This window comes from Haliaeetus albicilla, chromosome 5 (genome assembly GCF_947461875.1).
Source record: "Haliaeetus albicilla chromosome 5, bHalAlb1.1, whole genome shotgun sequence".
Lineage (NCBI taxonomy): Eukaryota > Metazoa > Chordata > Aves > Accipitriformes > Accipitridae > Haliaeetus > Haliaeetus albicilla.
Window position 1 is genome coordinate 5,206,549 of NC_091487.1, and position 23,678 is coordinate 5,230,226.

Genomic DNA, 23,678 nt, shown 5'->3' on the forward strand with positions numbered 1-23,678 from the left:
CTTCTGCAAGGCTACAAACGAATGATTTTAACCTGTGGATAGTGCAGTGGATGTAGAGCTGAACTAAGTGTATCTCTAATCAGCTAATGAGTTCTCCTAACTTTTTTTTAACCTCTTTTGCTTTGCAGAGAGTTAGAGGAAGAGTTAAAGGTGACTTTCTTCTCTTTTCAGATTCTTTTCCTGACTGTGATGTTAGCTTTTAATCATAAAGACTGTAGGAGAGGGATATATGTGATCAGTGTAGAACAGACCCCACCAGAAAGACAAATGAGGTTTATAAGTGGAATAACATCTGTAGTTCTTCAGGCAAAAGTCTGAAATCTCTGAGGATCAGTTATGGAAGAGGCATCTATGCAGTAAAGCCTTGAGAGATCTTCATACACCAGCTGAGAGTTAGCAGGAATGTTGCAGGTGACAGTGCTGTGATGAGAAGTGTCTACCTGTCCTAAATATTCGGGATGGGGTGGTGGTGAATTCAATGCTTATGCATTGCAAAGGAATTTCCAGTTGATCCCTTCCCTGGAGAAGGAGCTATGTCCCCTTGAGGCTTAAGACTTCTCTGAATAATTAATCCGTTGGGTCTCTGTCCACAGAGAGAAATGAAAGAACTGTCAAAGGCTACTGTGTTACACCTGATAAAGGAAGTCATTAGTGAGTCTTCAGATACAGTCACATAAATTAAAAACACTTGCATCCTTTTTCCTTAATAATAGATGAAGCCTTTAGGATTAGAGCTTAAATAAAAGGGGAAAAAAAAACCCTCCACAACTAAAAAAACCTTACGTGGGAGTAGAGTAAAATTCCCCTTCACTTAGTTTTACTTGCCCAGGAATTACTTTGTTTTTCCAAATCACTCCTGTTCTTCCTCTTGTCTTTTCCATTTCTGCATGAGATGTGGGGAAGGGAGATGGTAGGGTAAAAAGCATTTTTAAAACTCCCCATGTTCTGAATTACAGAGAAGATTTGTTCTTCAAAATTCCTTTAATTCTAGAGGTGAAGAAGTATTTCTGTGGCTGAACAACTCTATTTCGTTTGTAGTTGATTGCCTTATTAATGATGAATAAATTTTCAACCATTGATGGGTAAAGAACGTTTGAATGTTCATAATTCAGGAAACAAAACTTATGCTTGTTACTTTTTTGGTTTTGCCCATGCATTTGACAACATCAGCATATTGTGGCCAAATTGCTGCTCTCCTTTTCTGTATTCCAAATTAGTGGTGGTTTATGGCAAACTCTTTTTTTTGTTTATTTCTAGGTATAATGGATCCCTCCCTAATGGTGACAGAGGACGCAGGAAAAGCAGATTTGCCCTTTATAAGCGACCTAAGGCAAATGGAGTTAAGCCCAGCACTGTTCATGTGATTTCTACTCCTCAAGCGTCGAAGGTATGTGACAGTGGAGCAAACCCTGTTTTTCTGATGATCCTGGGTGGAGAACAACTCATGTATTACTGATGATTTACCTTGGTGCCAGTTCATTCTGTGGTAGATAATTTGTTTTAATGAAAAGTCTGCAGTGGATTTTCTTTCTGGGCGTATATATCTTTAATTTTAATCCAGTTACCTGTTTAAAATAGTCTTTAACCTCAGATATGAGGGAATCTGACCCTTCTGGCCCTGTTCAGAAAGCTGACTTTGTCAGTGCTGACTGTTTTATCTGAGCCATACAGTAGTCAGGTGATGTAAATACAAAAAGTATTTTAATTTCTTTCTCACTGGAGTGTAAGATTCGTATGTCTCTTTCCTCTCCAGGAGGATAACTGACATGGTATTAAAAAAAGTCATGATCCCTCTGGGCCTTTCATTTTTGTTGCTAATAATCATATTGTATTTGTTTTTTACCTGAAGTTTAGTGTAGGTGAAGGAGGAAAAGCAATAAAGTAAATATATTAAGGTAGTAATTTATGAAGGAAGAGCAGTAAAGTAAGGATGTTAATATAGTAATATATTAACCCATAGAACTGTCCAGGTTACAATTCTGGTGGTGGAACATATTTCAAGCTCAAAAAGTCATGCTATCTCTTCCCTCAAAGCTGCCTTCCTAGAAGCAAAAAGTGACCAGAGTTTGGGCCAAACTGGAGGGGGAGTTCTGTGGTGACACTCACAAAAGTGGATGGTTTGCAAGAGGTGTACGTCACTTTTACAGAAATGTGTATTGGAGGAGAGGGAGAACCTACACAATTCTTAGAACTGTGTTGTCTAACTTAGATCAAGAGAAGAATATTGTTTAATACATAGTATAGGATTATGTTTTCTTTTATAATACATACCATACACAGTATAAAAGCTAAACTTACAAAATATAGAGTATCAAGCTTGTTTTTTTTAAAGATTGTATAGGGCCTGCCTAGTGCAGATAAATATGTAGTCTTTTGGATTAAAAGTGTCTGTAAATATTTTTCAGTGTTGGTATTCTCAAAAAGAAAGCATTTGTGAGTTAAATTTTCCTGACGAAATCAACCTTCAAAATAGGCCCTTAGTATATGTTTGTATGTTGGTAACTCTGGTCTATTGCTTAAAATGTAACAAATAAAAAAATGTGTTTTACATAGCTGGTGGAAATATACACATGTTCTCACTGGATAATCTTAAGCATTTGAACTGCAGATAGTATTTTGGCATTTGAGTTGCAAAATATTTAAACACCTGGCAGACACTGCAAGGTATCTGCTTAATGTTCATCTGCATTGTTATTGTGCAGATAAAATATGTTTGCTGTACAAATTAGTGCCCTTATAAAGATAGCATAGGGTCCGAGACATTAAAGCCCCTTCTTTGAGGATTTGGATTCAGGTAGATATGTTAGGTTGAATGTATGGTCTTGCACTTTCTCTGAACCCTTTTAAAAGAGCTTATGTGTATTTAGACTGTTGTCTGGGGCATGGCTGGTGGATGTGTGCCAGAACAGTGATGCAGTGGATTTCAGTTAGTGCTCTTTCGATGCACAGAAAGAACACTTATGTTTTAAGATGCTTTTGTAGGCTTTTCTGACATCTTAGATACCAGAGCCTAAATCTGTTTTACTAGGGATGGTTTCTGCATACAGCTTTTGTAAATGACTGCAGACACATAGACTAATAGAGAAAAGCTTTGCTGTTAGAAAATAATGTGCAACTTGACCTCAAAAATTTTGTTCTGCTCTCAAGTCTTTCAGTCTAACTCTTACTTAAGGAAGTTTAAAATGGTGGGAACTTGTGCTGCACAGGATATTAACAAGTTTCCTCCCTTTACATCCTTCCTTCTAACTTTTCAGATAGCAGTTCTCTGTTTTGCTTTGCTTGTCTGTCACTGTGTAAACTGAATCTTTGAGTAGAAAAAAACATGTTATTTTTAGAGTAGTGATGCTTTTTTGGGTGGTGGATTTAGCAGAGGTGGATAAAGGACTAACTGTCTCCATTTGTTTTGTCTCTGCTGTGGCATGGATGCTTGCAAAAGGTGCATAGCTGGTTTTGTGCTAATTGCATTAATGCAGCAGCTCAAGAACTGTAGCTGTCGCCAATTTTAATTTAGTGTGTAAGCCTGAAAACTGCAATAGATCGTAAGAGGATGCTTGTCATGTTCCATTGTCCCTGCTATGCAGGTGTCAAGGACAGCTGGAGTAGCACTGGTTTCAGTAGTAAATTTAGCTCAGCTAATTGCATATGAATCAGTGCCTTTTGTTTTTTCCACTGGAGTGCTTGTTTTTTGCCACGCTGCCTTCTGGAGGTGCTGAAGAAAATTTAGAATTGTTTGGCCTTCTGAGGGTATATGGGTATATTTGGGGGGAAGGCACTGCATGGGGTAATGAGTCTCAAGTTTTTTCAGAGTATTGTTAAAATATGCATGCATCTCTTCAACAGTATGCACTTGACTTTAAAACCTATTTTATTAACTATGCTTAGGTACCATTCAGGCAATTTTCTAGTGTCCCCTATTTTACAAAACTCAGACCGTTTGTTTGAGACTTTTTCCAGCATTGTCAAAATTGGTGTTACTGTAAGAAAGGAAGCTTAAAACTCTTATGCTGCCTCTTGTTTGTGTGTGTGTATGTGTCTGGGGTGGGGAGAAGTGTGAGGCTTTCATTAACTGCGTGTGAACCTTACTCAAGGTTTTAATAATCCCCTTTGCTAGACTAGAGAGTTTGTTTCAAAATCATCAAGTCACAGGAGAGGCCATTCTTTGCATTGGGGCTTGGGTCTTATGATGAAGAGGAAGGCTGTTGTTAGTCATGATCAGATGATCTGTGAAACCTTCCTCTGACTACCAGACTCTTAGGTGTGAGTTTGCTACTAGCTTATTGTGACATAGCTAGGATTGCTGAATTTTATTTTCAAGCTGTTAGAGCTATTTAACAAAATCAAAAGTTAGTTGTAATGTTTATTTTGTTTGGTTGAGTTGTCTTAACTGTTGCTTTCACGCACAATAGTTTGCGCTGTGGAACTCAAGTCTAGGTCTGCCGGTGTTGGAGATGATTACAAATTTTACTTCTGCAGAAATTTTCCAGTGAGTGCTGAACTTCAAGTGAGAGGGGGGTGTAAGTTTTCAGAATAATCACCTGGGAATGATGGGATGCTAAAGTAGAGTTTACTAGGTATTTTTGGGGGGATGTGGGAGGTTTTTTAAGGGTTTTTTGTGGTTGGGGGTGTGGTTGGTCTGGGGGTATATACATGTCTGACAGGAAAAGAGGTGTCTAACTGAAAACAAAACCAGCTTAATATTGCTGTAGAAAAATATTTGAGGACAGTATATCTTTCTTACAGATCTTAAGTAGGTGAATAATATGCCCTGTCTTATATAAAACTGTATGATCCCAATTTCTGCTAAGCAAAGGTGTTCATGTTCCTGTACAGATCCAATCTGTTGATTCAGTGGGCTGTTAGGTTAACACTTGCCCCTGTGCAAACACAAGTGGATCTTCACTCCTGTTTCCTCCTCTTCATAGCCATCACCAACTCCTTGTTGGATGTTGTTAGTTGGAGGAGTTCTTTTTGTGGAACAGTGGGAGATAACTCCCCCAGTTCCATAGAGGGGGAGCTGCTGGCTGCTGACATTAACAATGAGATTACTGGTGATACTGAACACTCAAGTCATGTTATCCCCCATGACTTTAGGTATGCATACATTTAGATTTCTTTATTGGTTTCTCATGCTTTGGAATTACACCCACGGAAGTGAAGCTTAGAAAAATGAAGAAGGTGCTTCACGTGCATTTGAGTTACTTGAAGTACGGCATCAGGAAGGGTGAGTTGTTGACATTAGCCCTCCGGGATGCCCTAGGATTCCTTTGGAAGCATGAATGAATTCTATTGTAACAGCATGTGCGATATTTGAGACCTTACAAAGTATTGAGTCAGTGGGCAAGAGAATATAACTAGGAAGCATTGGAAGTAGTCCTTTCTAACGAGTGACTGTTGTGCTTTGATAGCTAAGGAGTTGCATTCTTAACACTGACTTGATGGGAGGATCGCAAATGTCTTTTGATTTGCTGCAGAGTACAAAAAAAAAAAGCCACCTTTAATACCTTTTTATGGTGGTATGTCGTCGTATTTATTATGTCTGTCTGTCTTGGGATCAAAGTTTTCCTTTGGTAACCTGTGGTAGATAAAGACAACCTATTTTCTCCCCTATGAAATTACTATTTCAAGCTGACTGGGGAAGATCTTTCCGACTTCAAGTCCAATTACCTGCCGAGTTGGCTTCTGCTTTGTGCTATCACAACAGCAGCTTGTATAGTCACTGGCTGGGTTCCTGCAGCTCAAATCAAGTTTCATGCTGCTACTGGAGAAGAACAAAATGCAGCCATACAAATAATTATTAGGTTAGGGAGAGAACTACAATTTGTGCTTTGAGTGATGAGAGAAAATGAAAGTATAGGGTTCTTGTGATTAGTTATCTACTGTAGATATTGCATCTGCTTTGACGTACTTTGTGAATTTTGAGTAAAAAGACCAGAAATCCTTTTGGCACTGACAGCTTTTTGGTGTTCATTGTGGATGAGAGCTGTAGAGCTCAGCTGCTGTCAGGAGGATACTCTGTCTGTCAGTGGCTTCTCTCTTTCATATTGGGCTTATTTATGGTGTTATCAGTTCATGGAGCACTAATTTGTTCTGAAGTAACTTAATCAGATAGGTATCTTGAGTCCTGAGTTGTGCAGAGGCAGCTTTTTCTTGGTTCATCAGACTGAATCTGCTCGAATAATAGTTTCCTCGGTGTAATGTCCTTTTTTTTTTTTCTTCTATTAAGTGCATCATCTTAACGTGCTAAATCCCTATCCCTTGCCCTTGCAAATAGTAGGGAATGGTTAGAAGAAAATGGTTAGACCAATTTCATTAGTAGGGCTTAATAAATAACAACTGTTACTTGGTTTGAAGCTCTCCTTCCTGGGCTTTTGGGACCTATTGAGCAGAATGCATGTCAAAGGTTTTGGAAAATCATTTTACAGTGTTTTCTAACAAAAAACAGATGGTTAGTGAAGGAAGGGGAATTAAAAATTGCTGAGGACTACAACAATTATTTTTTTATGACTTAACGTTGTTTTTTGTTTTCATGTTCTCCCTTCAGAGGGTAGACAAAAGATCAAAAAATGCTTTCCTTGTAAATTCTGTTTAAACTACATCTGTTCTAAATCAGTATTTAGAGCAGATTCTGCTTGAATTTGGGTGCCCTTTGAAAGCAGAGGAAGGTGCAGTGATCACCAGGGGTAGTGTTAAGAAACTCGGGAGCATTGCATTTCCCCATACGCTTCCACTTCACTTCCTGCAGGGTGCCAGGCTGTGTAACCTGCCACTGCATGGTGTCTGTCAGTTTGCAACTTCCTTTACCCTGTCAGAAATAACCTGGGGGAGTTTGGTCTTATGGTAATGGAGAAGTAGGTAGAGACTGTATCTCAGCTGAATTTCAAATGCTGTGGTGTAAGGTCAGATGCTGCAAACCTGTGCTGCCCATCAGGGAATGTCCTGAATTCTTCGTGCTACTGGAAAAGCAAGTAGGATATGTACTGCAGGCAGCAGAGCTGCTTGTTTCACTGAAAGGTAACAATTTCACTACTTTAGCTTCATGTAGCAAAACTTGTTTAAAACTAATTTGTTCCAGTTTGACTGGTTTCTGCATGCTTCCCCACTATTCTTCAGGATTTAGAGTGGAAATTTTGGACCACCTACTGTAGTGGTGAAGCTCTGTGGTGTTACCCATTTATTCTGTTTGGACTCTTAATTGGCTGAAATGGATCTCGTCTTAGCAGTGCATGTCTCCTGAGAGCTGGGCTGGTCTGAGCTTCCTAAAAGTTGGGAGACAACCTGCAACTGGTTTCAGATCAGATGAAGCTGCATGGCCTGAGCGTAATGTTTCTGCCTGCATGGTGGGTACTGCCTTTTGAACTTGCTGTTGGGGATAACACATCATTGCAAGTTGGCATTACTAAGTGAGAACCTCCCTAGAATATTAAAAAGTGATGACAATCTGCTGTTGCGTTTGAGGTGTTTGGATGGGCTGTGCTGCCACACAATTATGAACAGCCTGATGACTACAGGGGCTTGTATACAACCGTTGGAAGAGTCTGGGGCTGTTAGCATCTATAATACAGGAATTCCTAGCTACCGTTTTGGAAACGCGCTTCATCACCTCTGTCATGGAGGGACTTTACACAAGTCTGAAGTGTGACTTTTGCATTAGCTTTGAACTGCAAAGTCCCTGTAGAGAGAGACAGTTTGATTCTAGGCTGTATAGAACGTAGTTTTATAGCACCTATGGCACAGAGAGCCTGTCCTTGACTGAGACTTGTACCACAGAACTGAAGACAGATGTTCTGGTACTATGAAGAGGCGTAAGGCAGTGGGCTTCTTATTCTTGTGTTACCCTCTTTCAATGAAGTTGAAGGTTCTTGGAATGTTTGTTGCTAATGATATGTATATAGGTTGTTTATGCTCAAAAGAAAGTGTGGTGACAAGAGGAACATGCAGCTAATGATGTATGTGCTTTTCCTGTTATCTCAAACTGTAATGTCCAAACAAAATTGTCTTAAATGGACGGAATGTTGTGTTTTGGAAAAACAGGTAGCATATACTCAGTCACAGCAGTATGGAACAGCTTTCCCGGAACAGAGGAGTTGGAACTGCATCAAAGAGTAGATGAGGCTCCTATGCTCTAAGGCTTTGTTGAGAGGGGCAATTATTTTGAAAACACAGAAAGCAATTCAAGCTTCATGGGCCAACAGTAACTTTTCAAAGAAACAAACAGCTGCTATTCCTGTTTTACAAATTAGAAAATACTTATTTTCCAGAGTGCTTTGAGATTTTTTTTTGATGGAAAGAACAAAATCTGAGTATTTCTCTTTTTGGGAGTCTTTTATGACTACATCTGTAAAATGAGTAATTTTATCTGTTCACTAAGTGAAGTACTAGAGGGGTGAGTGACTTGTGAGACTACAAGATTGCTCTTTCCGCACTTTGTAGGTCTCTTGTCTGAGATGTGTTTATGCTTTCTTTTAGATGCAGGACTACTTTGTTTTGGGATCCTGCTGTTTTACTCCTACTGAACACCAAAGACCTCACAAAGATTTTAGGAGAAAACAGGGAGTACTTTATCAGGATAATCTCTTTTGAAGGGATGTATCCCCAGCAAAGTGCTTATGATGATGCTTCATTCGCTGAATGCTCCAAGCTCTTTAGCACTGCGTGCAGAAATTCTGTTATCTGTGTTTGGCAGTCATAAGAGCAATTCAGATTTCTTTAGCACTATGGGTTTGCTTCTACAAGATCATTATCTTTTTTTTGATCATCTCATGAGCTGTCCTTCCATGAAAACAAGCTTGTCTAGCCATTGGGTCTACATCAGAGCTTGTGCTTACATGACCTCCATGCCAGACTATGTGTGTTGTGTACAGACTTGTCTTTAAATTCTACATATGTCTCTTGTCCATAGTGATTCTGCCAGTACTTCAGGAAGTTCTGGACTCTGCAGATGCCTGGTGTGAGATAATGTGTATGGTAATATATACTTTGGCCTTCTAATTTCAGTAACAGCAGATGCCTATCGTTTTGACTTGAGGAAGCTCATTAAAGGCCCAGCACTGCCAACTTGCTTGGTTGTACAATACTCTGTTTTCCTCCAGCTCCATATCAGTGTGAGCTCAGAGAGATCTCTCCTACACTGAGTTCACCACAGTCAGGGAATGATGGATGCTTTCTCCTCTGCTTTTTGATACTGCTAAGCAAGGAGGGGCATCAGTCCCTGTCAAGCTGAAAAACTGTGGATTTAGTGCACTGAAGTCAGATGTGCATATTCCCCCTGGAACTCTTACTCCAGTGACTACTGGCCTGGCATTTGACTGGTTGCTCATGAGAATGAGACCAGTGTCTCAAGTGATCTGTCTTGGACTGGGATCATTTAGAAGTGTTGTGCTCTCAGCCTTGGATGTTGACAACTACCACTTTTGTGGTTCCAGAGATCTCCCTGGGAACCATTCCTGTTTTCTAGGTTTAAGATACTGAGACATACTTTTCTTTCTCTTTTGCTCTAACCCAGGGTAAGGAAAGGGAAAGCAAACATAGGTTTGATTTTATATTTTTTTTTTATTTAGTTAGTTAGTTTTCTTTCATGGCTCCCATGTGACCAAAGAAACTTTGGTTCCAGGGCTTGTTTTGTAGTTACCTGTAGCTGCACAATTCTGTTTCTCCTCCCAGACTTCTCAACTGTTCGGAGGCTTAGATGATAAAGCACTCCCAGTTTGCAGTTTTGATAGCTCTTGTGTCTAAACCAGTACTGCTCAGCTTCAGTGAGGGCTGTTCTGCAGCAGGGGAATCTGAAAAAAACCTGCAACTTTCCTGGAGATAAAAACCACATTTTATGCTTGCTTTGCAGCAAGGCAAACTTCTGGTTTTTATTGCTAGTTAATCTCAAATCTCAGTTAAACTTAACGGAAGTGATGCTTACTTTTGTAGGATCAGACTTCTTCTGGGAATCAGGACTTTGTGGGACCAGAGCATACACATTTACACATCCCTGATGATCAGAGTATTTCTGAACCTGTAACAGCTTGCTTGTTCCCCAGCTCTTTGGGGAATATTCTATAGAAGCTGTTCTTTGGGTAGGGGTTATGGCCTCTGAAGATTAGAGCTTCTGTTCCCTTCCCCAGTGCTCTTCCTAAGCAGCTACTGTTGCTGAAGCTTGATTTCAGCTGAATGAGATTATTCCACCTTTTTCTTCCCTGTCTTTATAAGGTATGTGCTTTCTTGAATGAGTTGTGCTGTCTTCAATATTGACATGACTAAATTCATAGGACCAGCAACTCCCCATCTTTACCACAAATGGCCAAAGGTTTGATAATCCTCTAGCTGTGTTAAGACCCATTGTGGTCTCTCTTGTGTTGAGATGACTGAACCATTCCTAAAGAATGGTTCAGCTCCTGAGATTGGCCTTAGTTACATGTCACTGGCATAACATAACGCTACAGCTGAAATATCTAGATGCTGTACTTAGAAGAAAAAACTGTCCTTCAGTCCTTGGCTTAAGTGTGGACTCTGGGAGGCTTTTTTGCACAGCTGGGTCTTTCAGTAGTTCTGCTTGGAGTCCCTCACTGTATGGGGTGGACATAAGCTGATCACACCCAGCCAACCTCTCTCTTTGAAGCTCTTTCCTTCACAGTATTTTGACTATGCATCTGTTTAACATGCAGTCTCTTCCTGAGTCCAGAATTCCAGAAGAGGTGATTAAGGGGATCATGTGGCTGAAAGAAGGTGAGGGAGAGGTGTGGTTTTGTGCTTGAGGTTTTGGAGTGCTTGATGAGTGTTATTAAAGCAAAACTTTTTTTCTGTACTGCATGGATGCAAAAAAAGTGCATGAATGGTCAAAAAAGTCTTTAACAATTATGGGCTGATTTCTCTAATTTGCACATTTGATGGCACTGTACTTTATATATCCAAACCTTACTAGTCTTGAATTTTCTACAAAGCAGGTTTGGAGGAAATATTTAATAGGACAGTGACTGCAAACCCACAAAAACTGGAAGGAGCTCTGGGGGGGCTTTGTGGATTACTTTTGACTGCTAGCCTTCATATAATGACATTTACTATTACAAACTTCAGACAATAGACTACTGTGTAAGACACGCAGAAATTTTTCCTCCTCCCAGTTTTCTTTTGCTAGCATTTGTTTTTCCACACCATATTCTTTTTGCTTCAGCCCACCAAAGAATCTTCCACTGCTGAAGGTCAGCAATAAGGCAGTGCCTTGGTGGTCCAGGTGGGAGGCAGGAAGGAACAAAGTTGACCTCGCTACAGCATGGGCAGCTGCTCTTATTTTTTTCCAAATGAAAAGCTGGCCTTGAAAAGCTGGATTGTGAAACTTCTAATAGCTCATAAAGTGTTCTTCCTAACTCATCCCTCTCCCTCAAAGCTTTCTCAAATCTTACTGTTTGGTGTTTTGTCACAACAAATGGCTCCATTGCTGCTTGAGTGTAATAAATAAACTGTAAGTCAAAACAAAATGTTGGCAATTTTGTGCAAGAGAGAGACCATGTTAAATATCTTAAAATATCACTCTCTTATGATCTTGACTGTTACTGGGAAGGTCTAACACTAGTTTCCTTGGTTAAAAATATCTTGATTATTTAATGTTGTATCTTAGTATCTTTGTACTATAGTAGCAGATACTGCTGGAGTTGAGCATATTACTGTCATTATGTGATGCATGTGAAAAACAGGACTCTTCCTGAGGAGCTTTTTTTCCTGGAAATAATATAAGAGGATTTCATAAAGGAAAAGTTGCATATCTGTTAAGTTCTTTTAGATGTGTAAATTTACCCAAAGTCTCAAGTAGATTGTGAAAAGATCAGGCTATTGAGTTAAGGTAGTCCCATTCATTACTCTTAATTCAAAACTTTTCCAGAACTGTTTTTGTCAAATGCCTATGTAATGTACATATTTAGATGATGCAACATATGTTTTACAGCTATTTTTCTAAACTGGTTTTATGGCTTTTGCCATGGAACTGTTTTAAGGATTGGGAAAAAAGAAAGCATTCCAATCGTTATTTAAAGAATATCGGATTTTTTTTTTTGAGAGAAAGAATTTGTAGCTTTAGTGGATATAAAACTTTGTACCCAAATTTTACAAATGTAACGAGTTAATTCAATAAGTCTAAACAGGAGTATATGTTCTGTACCTTGTAGTTTGTTCCAATATTGGATGTTGGACAACAACTGCTTCTTTACAATCCATTATTAAAACCCTTTGGCAGAATGCTTTTCTTCCTGTTGGCTGTGGGGTTTAATTCCAGCCCTTCAAGTTCAGAAGGCTTTTTCCTGGGGAGTTGGTGTGAGGAACATTCCCAAATCCTGACAGATCAGCCTGCACCTCCCCTGCAAACCTCTGTAACATCCAAGTTCATTTCTAATCCTTAGTGCTCTAGGATTAATCTCCCTCTATACCAGTACCTGCATACTTCCGCTGCCCTGTCTGCTATTGCCTTAGTTCCAGTTTTTGTCATTTTGTAAACTCTTGATGTGTAACACTGTCTAATGCTTTGGAAAGTCGACATTTGTGAGATGATGGTGGTGAAGCAGTGGCATTGCATCACTTGATTCCATCACCTTCAGGAGGGATTTCCCTTCCTGCAACCCCTTTCTCTCTCTAGATGAAGATGTACTTGCTAAGATGAAAAAGTAGGGCCCTGACTTTGTGACTGTGTGAGTAAACACTCAGGAATTCTGTGTAGAAAATACTCTGATTAAACTTTAGCCATACTGATAAACAAAAATACATATATGCATACCAAATACAGATGACAAGAGGGAACACCGTCATATAGTGTGGCAGTATGAATGTACTGAGGTTTTTTTCAGACTGAAGTAGTAATTTGTTTTACTTGGTGGCAGTGAAGGTAACCACATTTAGCCTTAAAAGCACTAAACCCACTTTGAAATAGGAGTGTAGAGGCACCCTCTTAGGTCAGAGAGTTGGATGGCTTCAAACAAATCTCTGAAAAGGATTAGACTTTGGAATGTAACAAACAGTACCTCTGCTTCAGGTAGGATGGCGGGCTATGCAAATGCTGAGAGATGATAGTTCTGTCTCAACAACCAAATGTTACAGCTTTCACAAAGCAGTAATCCTTTCTGTTCTAGTGTTTGCCATGTAATGCTTAGCCGCTGTGTTGATGGCCGAGCATTAATGTGAATTAGATGATCTCTGATACACAAATAGTCTTGCTCTCAGCTGTAAGTGTAACAGTCCTGCCTAGAATGCCCTGAATAAGCCACTTTGCACTAGATAAAAACAAAACCCCACAACAGTGCTCAAAGCTAGATACAGTGGAGATAGTCCATCACTTTGGCAGCATGGCTGTTTCAGCAGCTCTTACTTGTGGAGGTCATTGAAAGGAGCGTCAGGGCCATTAAGGCTGGGCTTGAGTCTGAGAGTGACACCTCAGTAGACATGCTTGCTGTATGTGTGAAGATGCTGAAGCCTTGCCTGTGCAGGTTTAGTCTACATGCTGGTGGAGTCTAGAAGGTGGCTCAGCTGAGCAGCACATGCCTGTTCTAAAGCAAACTGATTTGATCAAGGCTGCATTGACTAAGTAGCAGCTTAGACATCTGATGTGTAATGGTAGGTCATACCAATTTAGGTATCTTAATTGCTGATTTAACCCCAGCTGAAAATGACTCCAGAAGGAACTCGAGCAAGTTTGGGTATAGTGGATGTTTGACATTTTGGGAGCCTCATGTAATCTGTTGTCCTTCAGTAGTTTTTCTGCCAAACACTGAAGGAGTGTCTGCAGAGTCATTTTTTTCTGTACTCCTGCCAAGATTCAGATGCTCTTTGTTTTGAAGTCAAGGAAGTCGTCTTCAAGGAAATGTCATACCCAGAATCGTTTGTTAGTTGTGCATAGCTCTGCTTATACTTAGGGCTGGCTTTATTAGCCCTGAATGCTCTGTCTTAAAGGCAGTACTTTCTTGGCTTTCACTTGCCAACTTGTGAATTGAGTTATTAGTACTAGTAAAAGTTCATAAATCACAGATACCTTGATTCTATCTAAAGCAGCATGTTTAGTGTTCCAGGATTGTCTCAGTCTCGTGTTTCTCAGGCTTGATCAACAGAAAGGAAACAGAACACTTAGGATACTTGTTACAAGTACATAATGTCTCTTCTGTATCACTTGTATAACTTTTCCCATTGTGTGTCAATATGTATTTGAAGGACAATGAAGGTAAAAAGTAGGTTTTCTTTAAAATGGAAAACCTCTTCTGAATATTAAGGACTCACAGTCTCATTTCAATGACTGGCCTAAGTCTTCACATTAATTTGACATGATGGTTTGCTACTTATGCACTTTATTTTGGGGTTTGGTTTTTTTGCTTATGTATTGGTCCAGATACCACACTCCTTTTGTTAACTAAAATAGATGACTAGTGTTAAAGGAAACTTGCAACCTATTGTGGGGGGGACATGCAATTTACAGTTGCAGCCCTTTTTCATGAAGCATCTCGGATATATTTAAATCTATTTACTTAGTGCCTGCTAACTATAGCCAGTATGATGTTTGAATGCTCTTTCATGCAGAGTAATGGAAGACTTGGAGTGGAATAAGAGTCACCTTTGATGGAATTTGCTAACATAACTTTGTCAACAGCAGGGAATTGTATACAGAATAGAAAGGCCAAAAAGGTACTAAATGTCTTAGCATTGTCAGTGCCATATTAATCTGACTTATGATTGTGCCTTGCTGTAGTAGTTCTGTATTAATAGTTTGTTACACTGAGTGTATGTTTTGCTCCACATTGAGGGGGGAAACACCTTGCCTTTAAAATAGGGATTGTGGCTATATTAAAGTGCTTTTGACAGAAACTGAGATTGATACGTTTCTGGGGCAGGTCATCTTCTCATCAAGTATGCAGTTTGGTTGTATGTATGTGTAAACAGAGTGAAAACTTGCTCTCTGATGTGGTGTTTCAGATGAATTGCTGCAAAGTTGTTAGGTTGGGAGTTAGTTCCTAGCTTTGCCAAGATTTTAAAGCATTCAAAATTAGGGCAGAGGGGGTTGCATTAAACTCTTAAACAATTGACATACAGGATCGGGCTGTGACATAGTTTTGGAAGAATGTATTGTAACAACTTTCTATGGGAAGGTGACATAATGTAGAAATAAGCTGATGAAGAAGCTGGCGGTTTGTCTTTTTTCCATTATACATGATCTTCTGCACATTTTATGAGAATAGATGTCGTACATAGCTTGAAGAAGTGGGCTTTTGATTTAATGAATTGGTTTTAAAGGATGGGTTAAAGCCCTTCTGCAATTACTCTCCTTCCAAACACACCTCCCCTCTCCCATGCCCTGCCAATTACCCATCTTGTGCTGCTCTCTACTCAGTGCTCTTTTGTCACTGTTTTTTGGGGTGGGGTTTTTTCTCCTAGTTGGCTATGATAGGTATTGGTGAGATGCCTTTGGTAAGCTTTTTAGAGAAACATTGCTGAACACTTTCTTTTTGGAAAGAAAAATGTTAAAACTGTACTCATGGGGTTTCTAAAAGAAAATTTTCCTTCTCATTTTGCATTTAATATATAAAACATATATGCACAGTGCTTAGCACTCTTTACTGTTGTAGAGCCTTGTTCCTACTGGAATACATAAAGTAAAAATAGTCCAGTATGCTCAGGAATTGTGAGACTTGATGTGTCCCAGTTTTTATTTGTACCACTAACACTTGCATGGTGTCGATCCATTGCTCCACAGTGGTAGCATTTGATTTTTATTTTTCTTGCTCTTGAGCTGGCAAAATATGAAACTTGTTTTTGCCATAGCAAGTTTCTTTCCTTGTCTCTGAACACAAATTGTGGCAGTGTAGCAACAGAAAGGGAGGGGATGTGTTGACAGAATATTCACATATAACATTAGATCTGGAAAAGATACTTTAATCTAAAATGTGGAACTACAAACTGTTCTGTTAATCATTTGTTTTCAATGCCTGTGTTCATGAAGGTAGTTCAGAACACTGCTGATTCTGGCTTAAATCCTAAAATCTTCATTGAATCCTAGTTTTGAATCTACATGAATAAATAGGTCTTAACTTTGTAAAGCAAGAAATTGTAGGATTTTATTGCATTGCTGTTTGTTCATGTTTCTGTGAAGGGTGAAGGGGAATCTTGGAGTAATAAACATGCTTCTGTAATTAGAATATTAGTTACACTAGATTATCTCTTCATTTTACTATTTTGTACTGAAAATCAGTACTTTATATGCTTTGCTAAGTGGGATGCACAGAGGCAAGCATTAAAAATGACATGTTACAGTTGACTTCAAACTCTGCTGCTGTTTTTGTATTTTCCTTGGTACTGAGGCCTTCTGCTACTGAAGGGAAAAAATGTGGGATACATGCTGTTCTTTCGTAGCTATCGTTTCCTCAGAACTATTATTTTGCTTGGATGCTAGTCTGCACAGAAAGTGTCAGTCATCTATCTGTGTGTCTAGCAGCAGAACACTGATTTGTGATCTTCTAGTGTCACAAATAAAATGAGTCTGTCCAGATCTGGACAGAATTTCAGCTCGTTTTTCCTGTAGCGTTTGCACTGGAGAAGCTTCACAGCAACAACTCAGCTTTTTTCCTCCAGTAGGAATGCCTGTCTGTTGTTCTTACAACTTAAGCACATTGTTCTTTTATGAATTCCTTTTCCATAAGTGCTGTGTGGGTTTTTTGTTTGTTTATAACTAAAAAAAAAAGTAAAATTTTGCATTAATTTGTGAAATTGTGTTTGAACTTCCTAACAGAAGTTAGGTTGATGTGCAGTGATACACAGCTGCAATTATCTCTGTCTTTGTACTCCCGTGGGGCTTCATTAAAGTGGCTCCTCTTTAGCTGCTTCTGTTTCTCAGCATGGCGAAGTTCAGGATTCAGCAGACCCAACAAGTATTTGCGTGTAGTTCCTGCAGATGGAACGTTTAACCACCCTTTTTTGCTGTTCTGGTAGCAACAGGAGAGTCTGTGTGAGTTCTGACAGACCTTTAGTGTTTAAACCTACTTGTTTGATGGTGATGCAGCAAAAGTATCGACTGTGTTGCTGCATCAGCTTGTCCACTGCTATCAGCTAAAGACAGGGACAATTGCATCTCTGAAATGGCTTTAAACTAGTGTATTTCTAATATTGCTTAATACAAATTGACAGGCACTTAATACTTTAGCTCTTAAAACTTTATGCTATAACAATAATTTCATTATGGGATAGTCTGTGTTTCAGCAGGATCTCCTGAAGTTTTAGATTTGATAATCAACCCTGAGGGCAAGTATTTAATACTGCAGACCTTCCAGGCTGTCAGTTATGCATCGTAGTACCGTTGTCCTCTTCAGGTAGTGCTTTGTCTTTTCATAACACTTAAACCTTCCTTCATTTGACAACTTTGGCTATCAAATCAAAGTTTCAGCCTCAGCATAAGACTGTAATAAAGATGCATTGGACTGTGGACACAAAAACTGTCTGATGCTTATACTTTCCACTGTGTAAGAATGTGTCAGTTGGGCACCTGATATCAAGACCCTTTAAATGATTAAACTCCATATAATTCATATTAGAATTTTTTTATTTAGAACTAAATGCTCTTTTTCTGTATGTGTATTTTAGTGGGGCCTAGTTCTTTTGTCCACAGTGTATATGGTGATATCTTTGCCAGCATGTAAGTGTTGAGTGCAAGTCAGAGGAAACAAGTCGTTTATACATGTGTTTGTATCTCCTTGTTAAGGGAATTTCTATAATTTTTTGAAAAGAATGTGTGTAAGTTGCTATTTACAATTCACAATACTCTGTCTATGCCTGGAAAATGAATGTTAACTATTGTTCAATGTTTATTTTTACAAATAGACGTGATATGGGGTGGTCTATCCAAAATATTATTCTTGAAAGAGAATGTGTCAATATATAGATTTGGCACCATGCAAATCCTGGCTTTCTCAGACTCTGTCAGCAAGGAGGAGGGGGAAAAATATACCATGACCAGTGAGAATTAAATGTTCTACTGTTGTGCATTATTTTGTTCCATTTCATCGGAAGACAGGACTGTATGAAGGATGAGACTAGTTTTTTTGCAAGTGGGATTGTCATCTGTGTTGAAGACAAATTAGAGCATCCAGGAGCACAGTCTTTGGTAAGTGTGTTAATCAGCATATGTGAGAAACTCATTCAGCAGGTTCTAGTCGAAAGAAATTCCATGCTTGCCTACATAATAATGCAAGGAATCTCTAAGTCATCACTTGAGAAGAAACTTTCTCTGGCATTCCTGTAACTTGCTGAGGATTTGCATAAATGAAGCGCTGATATGATAAAGGACACTTTCAGAAAGTGTATGGCGAAGTAGGAAGGGAGAATGTGGTATTCTAAACTACTTACTTTTCCGCTCATGGTGGAAGGGGGCAGGAACATAGCATGAATGCCATGATCTAGTTCCTCATCCATTTCAGTTGGATTAGGTCCTTTACAGTATCTTTTGTATAGTTAAAGTAATGAGGCATACTTTAAGTTTGTTAGGAATATGAGAGAGCCTGGCTGTGTTTCCTTCCCAAAGGTAGGTGGGCAAGATAAAGCTTGGACAGCACCTCTTCAGTGCTTTTTCATCCCTGTTCACACATTTGTTGCCTGTATTTGGGGAAAAAAGCAGAACAGTGCGTGTCTATTCACTGCAGGGTTATAAGGTGAGTCCTGGTTTGTTGAGTACATACTAGAAGAAACGCTTTTAAATGAGTGCATTTCCAAGAATCCTAAGTGGCCAAAGAGAGCACACACTGGCTTGGTAATTGATTACTGGTATTAGAGCGGTGGGGGAATTCCTGAAGAGTTTTATTGGTCCGATAAGAGTGTGAAAAAGTAAACTGCGTGATTAGGGACCAGAGCTGAATTTCTTATAACTCCACGTACAGGATGAGAATCCAGCACTAGTGAACACAATTCTGTGGATAATGTGCTTTTGTCAATAATCTACTGATTTATATGGGACCTTGGCATGCAATTTGTCTGATTAACTGTATCAGTACCCTGTTGCATATAATCCTAAACAAGTTCTTGTAGTTCAGCTGCCTGGTGATAACAGTCTAACTGTGCTGTTACTATGGTGAATGTGAGGAAGCTTACTTGTGTTTAACTGGGAGCGATAAAATAACTGCTAGCGTCCCACAGTATTGTGTGATGCTGTGAAGTGAGAATTGTATACAAGGATGGTAGAACAACTGATTGATGATAACTTGTGTATGGTATTTTCCTTTTTCTTTAAGATTTTTTTTAGTTAATGATATTCTGGTATCAAAAATCAAGAGGAGAGAAATGTGAAGGAGCTCTCTGTGATATCATCTTAACCATTATCAGCTGGTCACTAGTTAATTTAAATCCCAATAAATTAATTGTGAACTTTAAATTCCTGAGTTGATTACTAATGGAATTCCATAGTTGTAAGCAATTTACAGCATTAAATGCATTATAGGAAAGAAAATTTTAAAAAAACAACAAAGAAAACCCTAAAAAAAACCCCACAAACTTCTTTTGACAAAATTGGTAGCAGTTCAGCTGTCAGAAGGGTAAATAAAATAAAGGTGGCTGCATAGAGTAGTCTAGATGGCTTGGTGATACATGTTTTTAAAAAAGGCATGTTATTTGTCATCTAACTATAACCAAAATACTAGCAAAGCTAAATACTTGGAGGGTTTCAGTAGTGTCTATAGCTATTACAACAGGGGCTGTATCTTGGAAACAGAGGGGTTTTTTTCTACAATCGGTAAGGAGGAACAGATTTGTTGGCTTGGATGAAAAGGGAAGTAGTAGGAGTAAGCGAATGGTAGCATTGTACAGTCTATGTTGATGAGGCTGCTTAATGAAATACTGTCTGCAATTCTGCTGTCAAGTTTTCAGAAGCATTTTGAAAAACTGGAGAGGAGGCAAGCAGGAGTTGCAAAAATGATTTGAAGGAGGGAATAGAGAGACTCTGACTTGTATAGCATCAAGTGAAAACTGGCAGCTTAAACTAGCTGTTCTACAAGTTTTATTCACCACAGCAACTCAAGAAACTGCCATTTCCATGGCAGAAAGTGGCTCACAAATTTGCTTCTGAACTGCAGCAACTGCCTAGCAATTTTAACTTGCTAGTGCATGAAAGCTGAAGCTCCTTGAAGAACAGTCTGGTTTGCTTCTCAAAGACTATTGAGCTCTGTTAGTGTGCATCCTGCAGCCATGAAAATACAGGATAGTAAAAGGCATTCTGTTCTAGCAGGAGAATCAATAGTGAGAGCTAGAAGCTGAAGCCAAACCAACTGCGATGGGAGGATTTTTAAGAGAATGGTTAACTACTGGAGCAAGCTAGTAAGAAAGATGACTTAATATCTTGATGAAATCAAGTTGGTGTGGAGCAGATTGAAAGATCTTAGCAAAACACGTACTTAAAAACCTATATGGGGACAACTGGATGAAATCGGGGGATATCTGGTATGGGGAGAATTTGAGCTGATTAAAGAAATTATAATTAAACTCTGAATTAGCTAAAGTGCTCTTTGGGAGAAATTAATATTAAGTGCACAAAGGTATTTGGTTATTCTGCATCAGGTGTTCACTGTTTTCTTTGAAGTTGGGGTGGGGGGTGAGAACTTGTGTTGCAGTAACTATGGTGGTGTCTTAAGGATGGTGGAAAACATTCTTGTGTTATAGTAGCCACTGTTTGCAATGCATGAAACTGGATGTGGAGGGTAACAGATCTTCTAAAAACAAATTAGGGCTGCTTGTGAGTAAATGCCAAGATTGAGACTCCTTTTTTCTTTTTTCTTTTTTTTTGGTGTAGAAAATGATAGTGCATATTGAGAGAGAGTAGTATCTGTGTATACAGTGTGGATAGAAAACCTCGGAAGCATTAGTCTTGGAAGATTAAAGGAAGATACCAGCTTTATTGCCCGTATGTGATTTGTAGCCTCAGCTCTGTCTGCAGAGGCATCATATTGCAGGGAAGGAGGTAAAAACCATGCCTTCATGGATGTGGAGAAACCCTCTCAGCTGTTGGGGCTTTTTGCTTCTGGTGCTTCATTACACAAAGCAGATGCCATCCATCTTTAACAGAGTAGAGATTTAAGAGATTATTTGTTACTCTTATAGAGGCTCAATAACAAAATCCGATACCAAAAAAACCCTCAAACTGAAGTTTGTATTTAATCTGCAGAATTGTAAATTTGGAATTATGCTGTATGCAGTGTAAAGAAGTGGTTTATAATCGACAGTAAATTTTGGGTTATAGCTTCTGCCATCATTTTAAATCCCTGTGTTATCCCTACTCGCTGACCTAACTTAACAGTCAGATGGCGAATATCTTGAGTGAAAATAATTTTAAATCAGTTGCCATGTACAGAAACAAAAAATGCCGAAATGAGATACTTCAATAAAAGGTGTTCTAAATTACTTATTATATATAATAGCTATAATAATAATAGTGGTTGATACAGCAGGATAGACTAATGTAGTTGGGGAAAAAAAAAAAAAAACAACCAAAAACGTTTTAGTTGTGAAATCTTTCCTACTTACTAGGCTTTCTGTTAGTGAATGAATGCCATTATCCCAGAGATTAAGTAAAGCATGGGAGAGTCAATACAAAAATTAATGTTTTGATAGGACAAGACATGCTGAGACAGTAAGTTGTTCAAAGTCATGTTGCAGGTGGGGGATTGCATTCTGTTATTGAGATAGACTCAAACCCTTCCTTACATGTTTATAGAAGAACTGAATAGGGGTTCCTCTACAGTTTTCTGAAAGTAATTCTTTAAATAAAGCAAACTATTTGTGTACAATCTGTACATAAAAAGAATTCTTGTGTTGGTATTGCACTCCATGTGGTCTGCATTTCTCCAACAATACTACGTTATTAAGTTCTTGCTTTTAAGGACCAGTGAATCTGTCCTAGCTTGTTGGGTGGTTGTTATGAAAACTGTTAACGCTTTTTTCCAGTTATAATTATATTAAATACGAATTTGAATACATTCTTCAGTTATATTGACTTTGAAGATACTATATTTCTCTTTGGATTTCCATTTATTATAGTTTCTCTAAAACTATGTAAGTTCTTAACTATTTTACTATTTGGCATTTGATCTGGATTGCCGTTTTCATCTACTGTCATTAATTAGTTTTCCTGCCGTTTTTGTAGATTTACAGTTCATACTTTGTGAAAGAATCAATTGGTTTCATTGCAGATTCCCACATTAGCTATTCTTAAATTACTTTTTTAGCTTGGCAGAGTGGTGGCTGATCAGTTTTTGCAATTTGATCTTCATGGTCACTGCTGTTTTAGTTTATAAAAACAACAACAAAAAGGTCTATTCACAATTTTTCCTACTGCTGCCTGCATTAGATAATCTGATAATTTATTTGTAGATAAGTTTTGCTCCAAGGATTCCCTATAGCTGCTTCTTCATTTACCCATACGCTGTTGACTTCACCTGCTGTTCTTACATTCAGTGTTCTGAGGATTCCTTTGGATACTGTCCAGATATGCCAAGTGTACTGGAATTTGACTAATATTTGACCCAAAGCCATGTGACTTCAGTGTTTTTAATTATATACTATATATATGTATATAAAATATATACAATTTTCCAAATCATGCAACAGCTGTCATTAGATATTTTGTCAAGAGAATATAAAGGGCAGGTAAGTCTGGAGGTGAAGGTGGGTGCAGAAAAAAGGGACAATGCAAAACTATTTAGATGATTCTGGGAATGCTTTCATGCAGCAGCTCTCTAGAAGGTGGTAATGGCAGAGGGCTTGCAGGAGGGAATCTTTTGTTCTTACCTGCAGCATAATTTTTATGCTGGAGTCATCAAAGCTCAAACTTTTATGAATGTTGGTCTGTAATACACAGCAGTTAGTATGTATTCATTTCATGTGCCAAATAAGCTTAAAAACCTGTGTAATGTGAATAGTCAACAGACTAAGCTTCAGGCCTAGTTGTGTGGATGGAAGAGGTTGTCCTTCAAACTGCTTAGTTTGTCAAAAATGCATTAAATAGTGGGTATTGGCTAGCTCAGCTCACAGATTCAAACAGGTTCGGGAACTTCTACGCAAGCTGCTCCATTGGCAAGAGCTGTGGTCACAGGCTGCGAAGAGTGAGTAAGCAGTAATGTCTTCAGCTGTATGCAAAATGTGTAGGTGTCTGTACCAATGCTTTTTAACTGGCAACATCCAGCTCGCGTGCTGCCTGGAAGGGAAAACAATGAATGTCTAGCCAGCAGTCAAAAAACATTAAACTTGAGGCAAAGTCTTTTGGAAGTTGAGAGCTATAACTTCAACGCAGCGTGGTATCATCAAGGGAGTCTTGCAGGCTGCTCACACTGCGTGTTTGTTGTGCTGCAGTGTAAAAGAGGTGAAGAAATGAAGTATTGGGGGGGTGGTTTTGGTTTTTTACCTCCTTCTCGGTAAACTTGTAAAATTGTGGATGGTGAGGTGGTTTGACTCAAACAGGTCAAATATTGCGATTAAAACTCTCAGAAACATATATGTAAATTTATGAATTCTTAAATGTAAACAATAATCTCGAACTCATTTATCATCTTTATTGTAGGCAGCCTAATAGTTCTGACTGTTAAATACTCTTAACTGTCACAAGACTGAGATTCAAAGCTCTACCAGAAGAGTTCAATGCAGTGAAGACTTTCCAACTTGTTAGAACCTGCTTTAAACAACTGATTTAAGAAATCAAG

At 38.7% G+C, this 23,678-nt stretch overlaps 1 protein-coding gene across 1 annotated transcript in view; it reads left to right on the forward strand.

Annotated features, from left to right (window-relative positions):
* Nucleotides 1-23,678, forward strand: part of PELI2 (pellino E3 ubiquitin protein ligase family member 2) — a 78,091-nt gene that overhangs the window by 25,525 nt on the left and 28,888 nt on the right. The window contains exon 2 of the mRNA XM_069783130.1: nucleotides 1,258-1,387. Coding sequence (XP_069639231.1) covers nucleotides 1,258-1,387 — 130 coding nt within the window. The remainder of the gene's footprint in view (nucleotides 1-1,257; nucleotides 1,388-23,678) is intronic.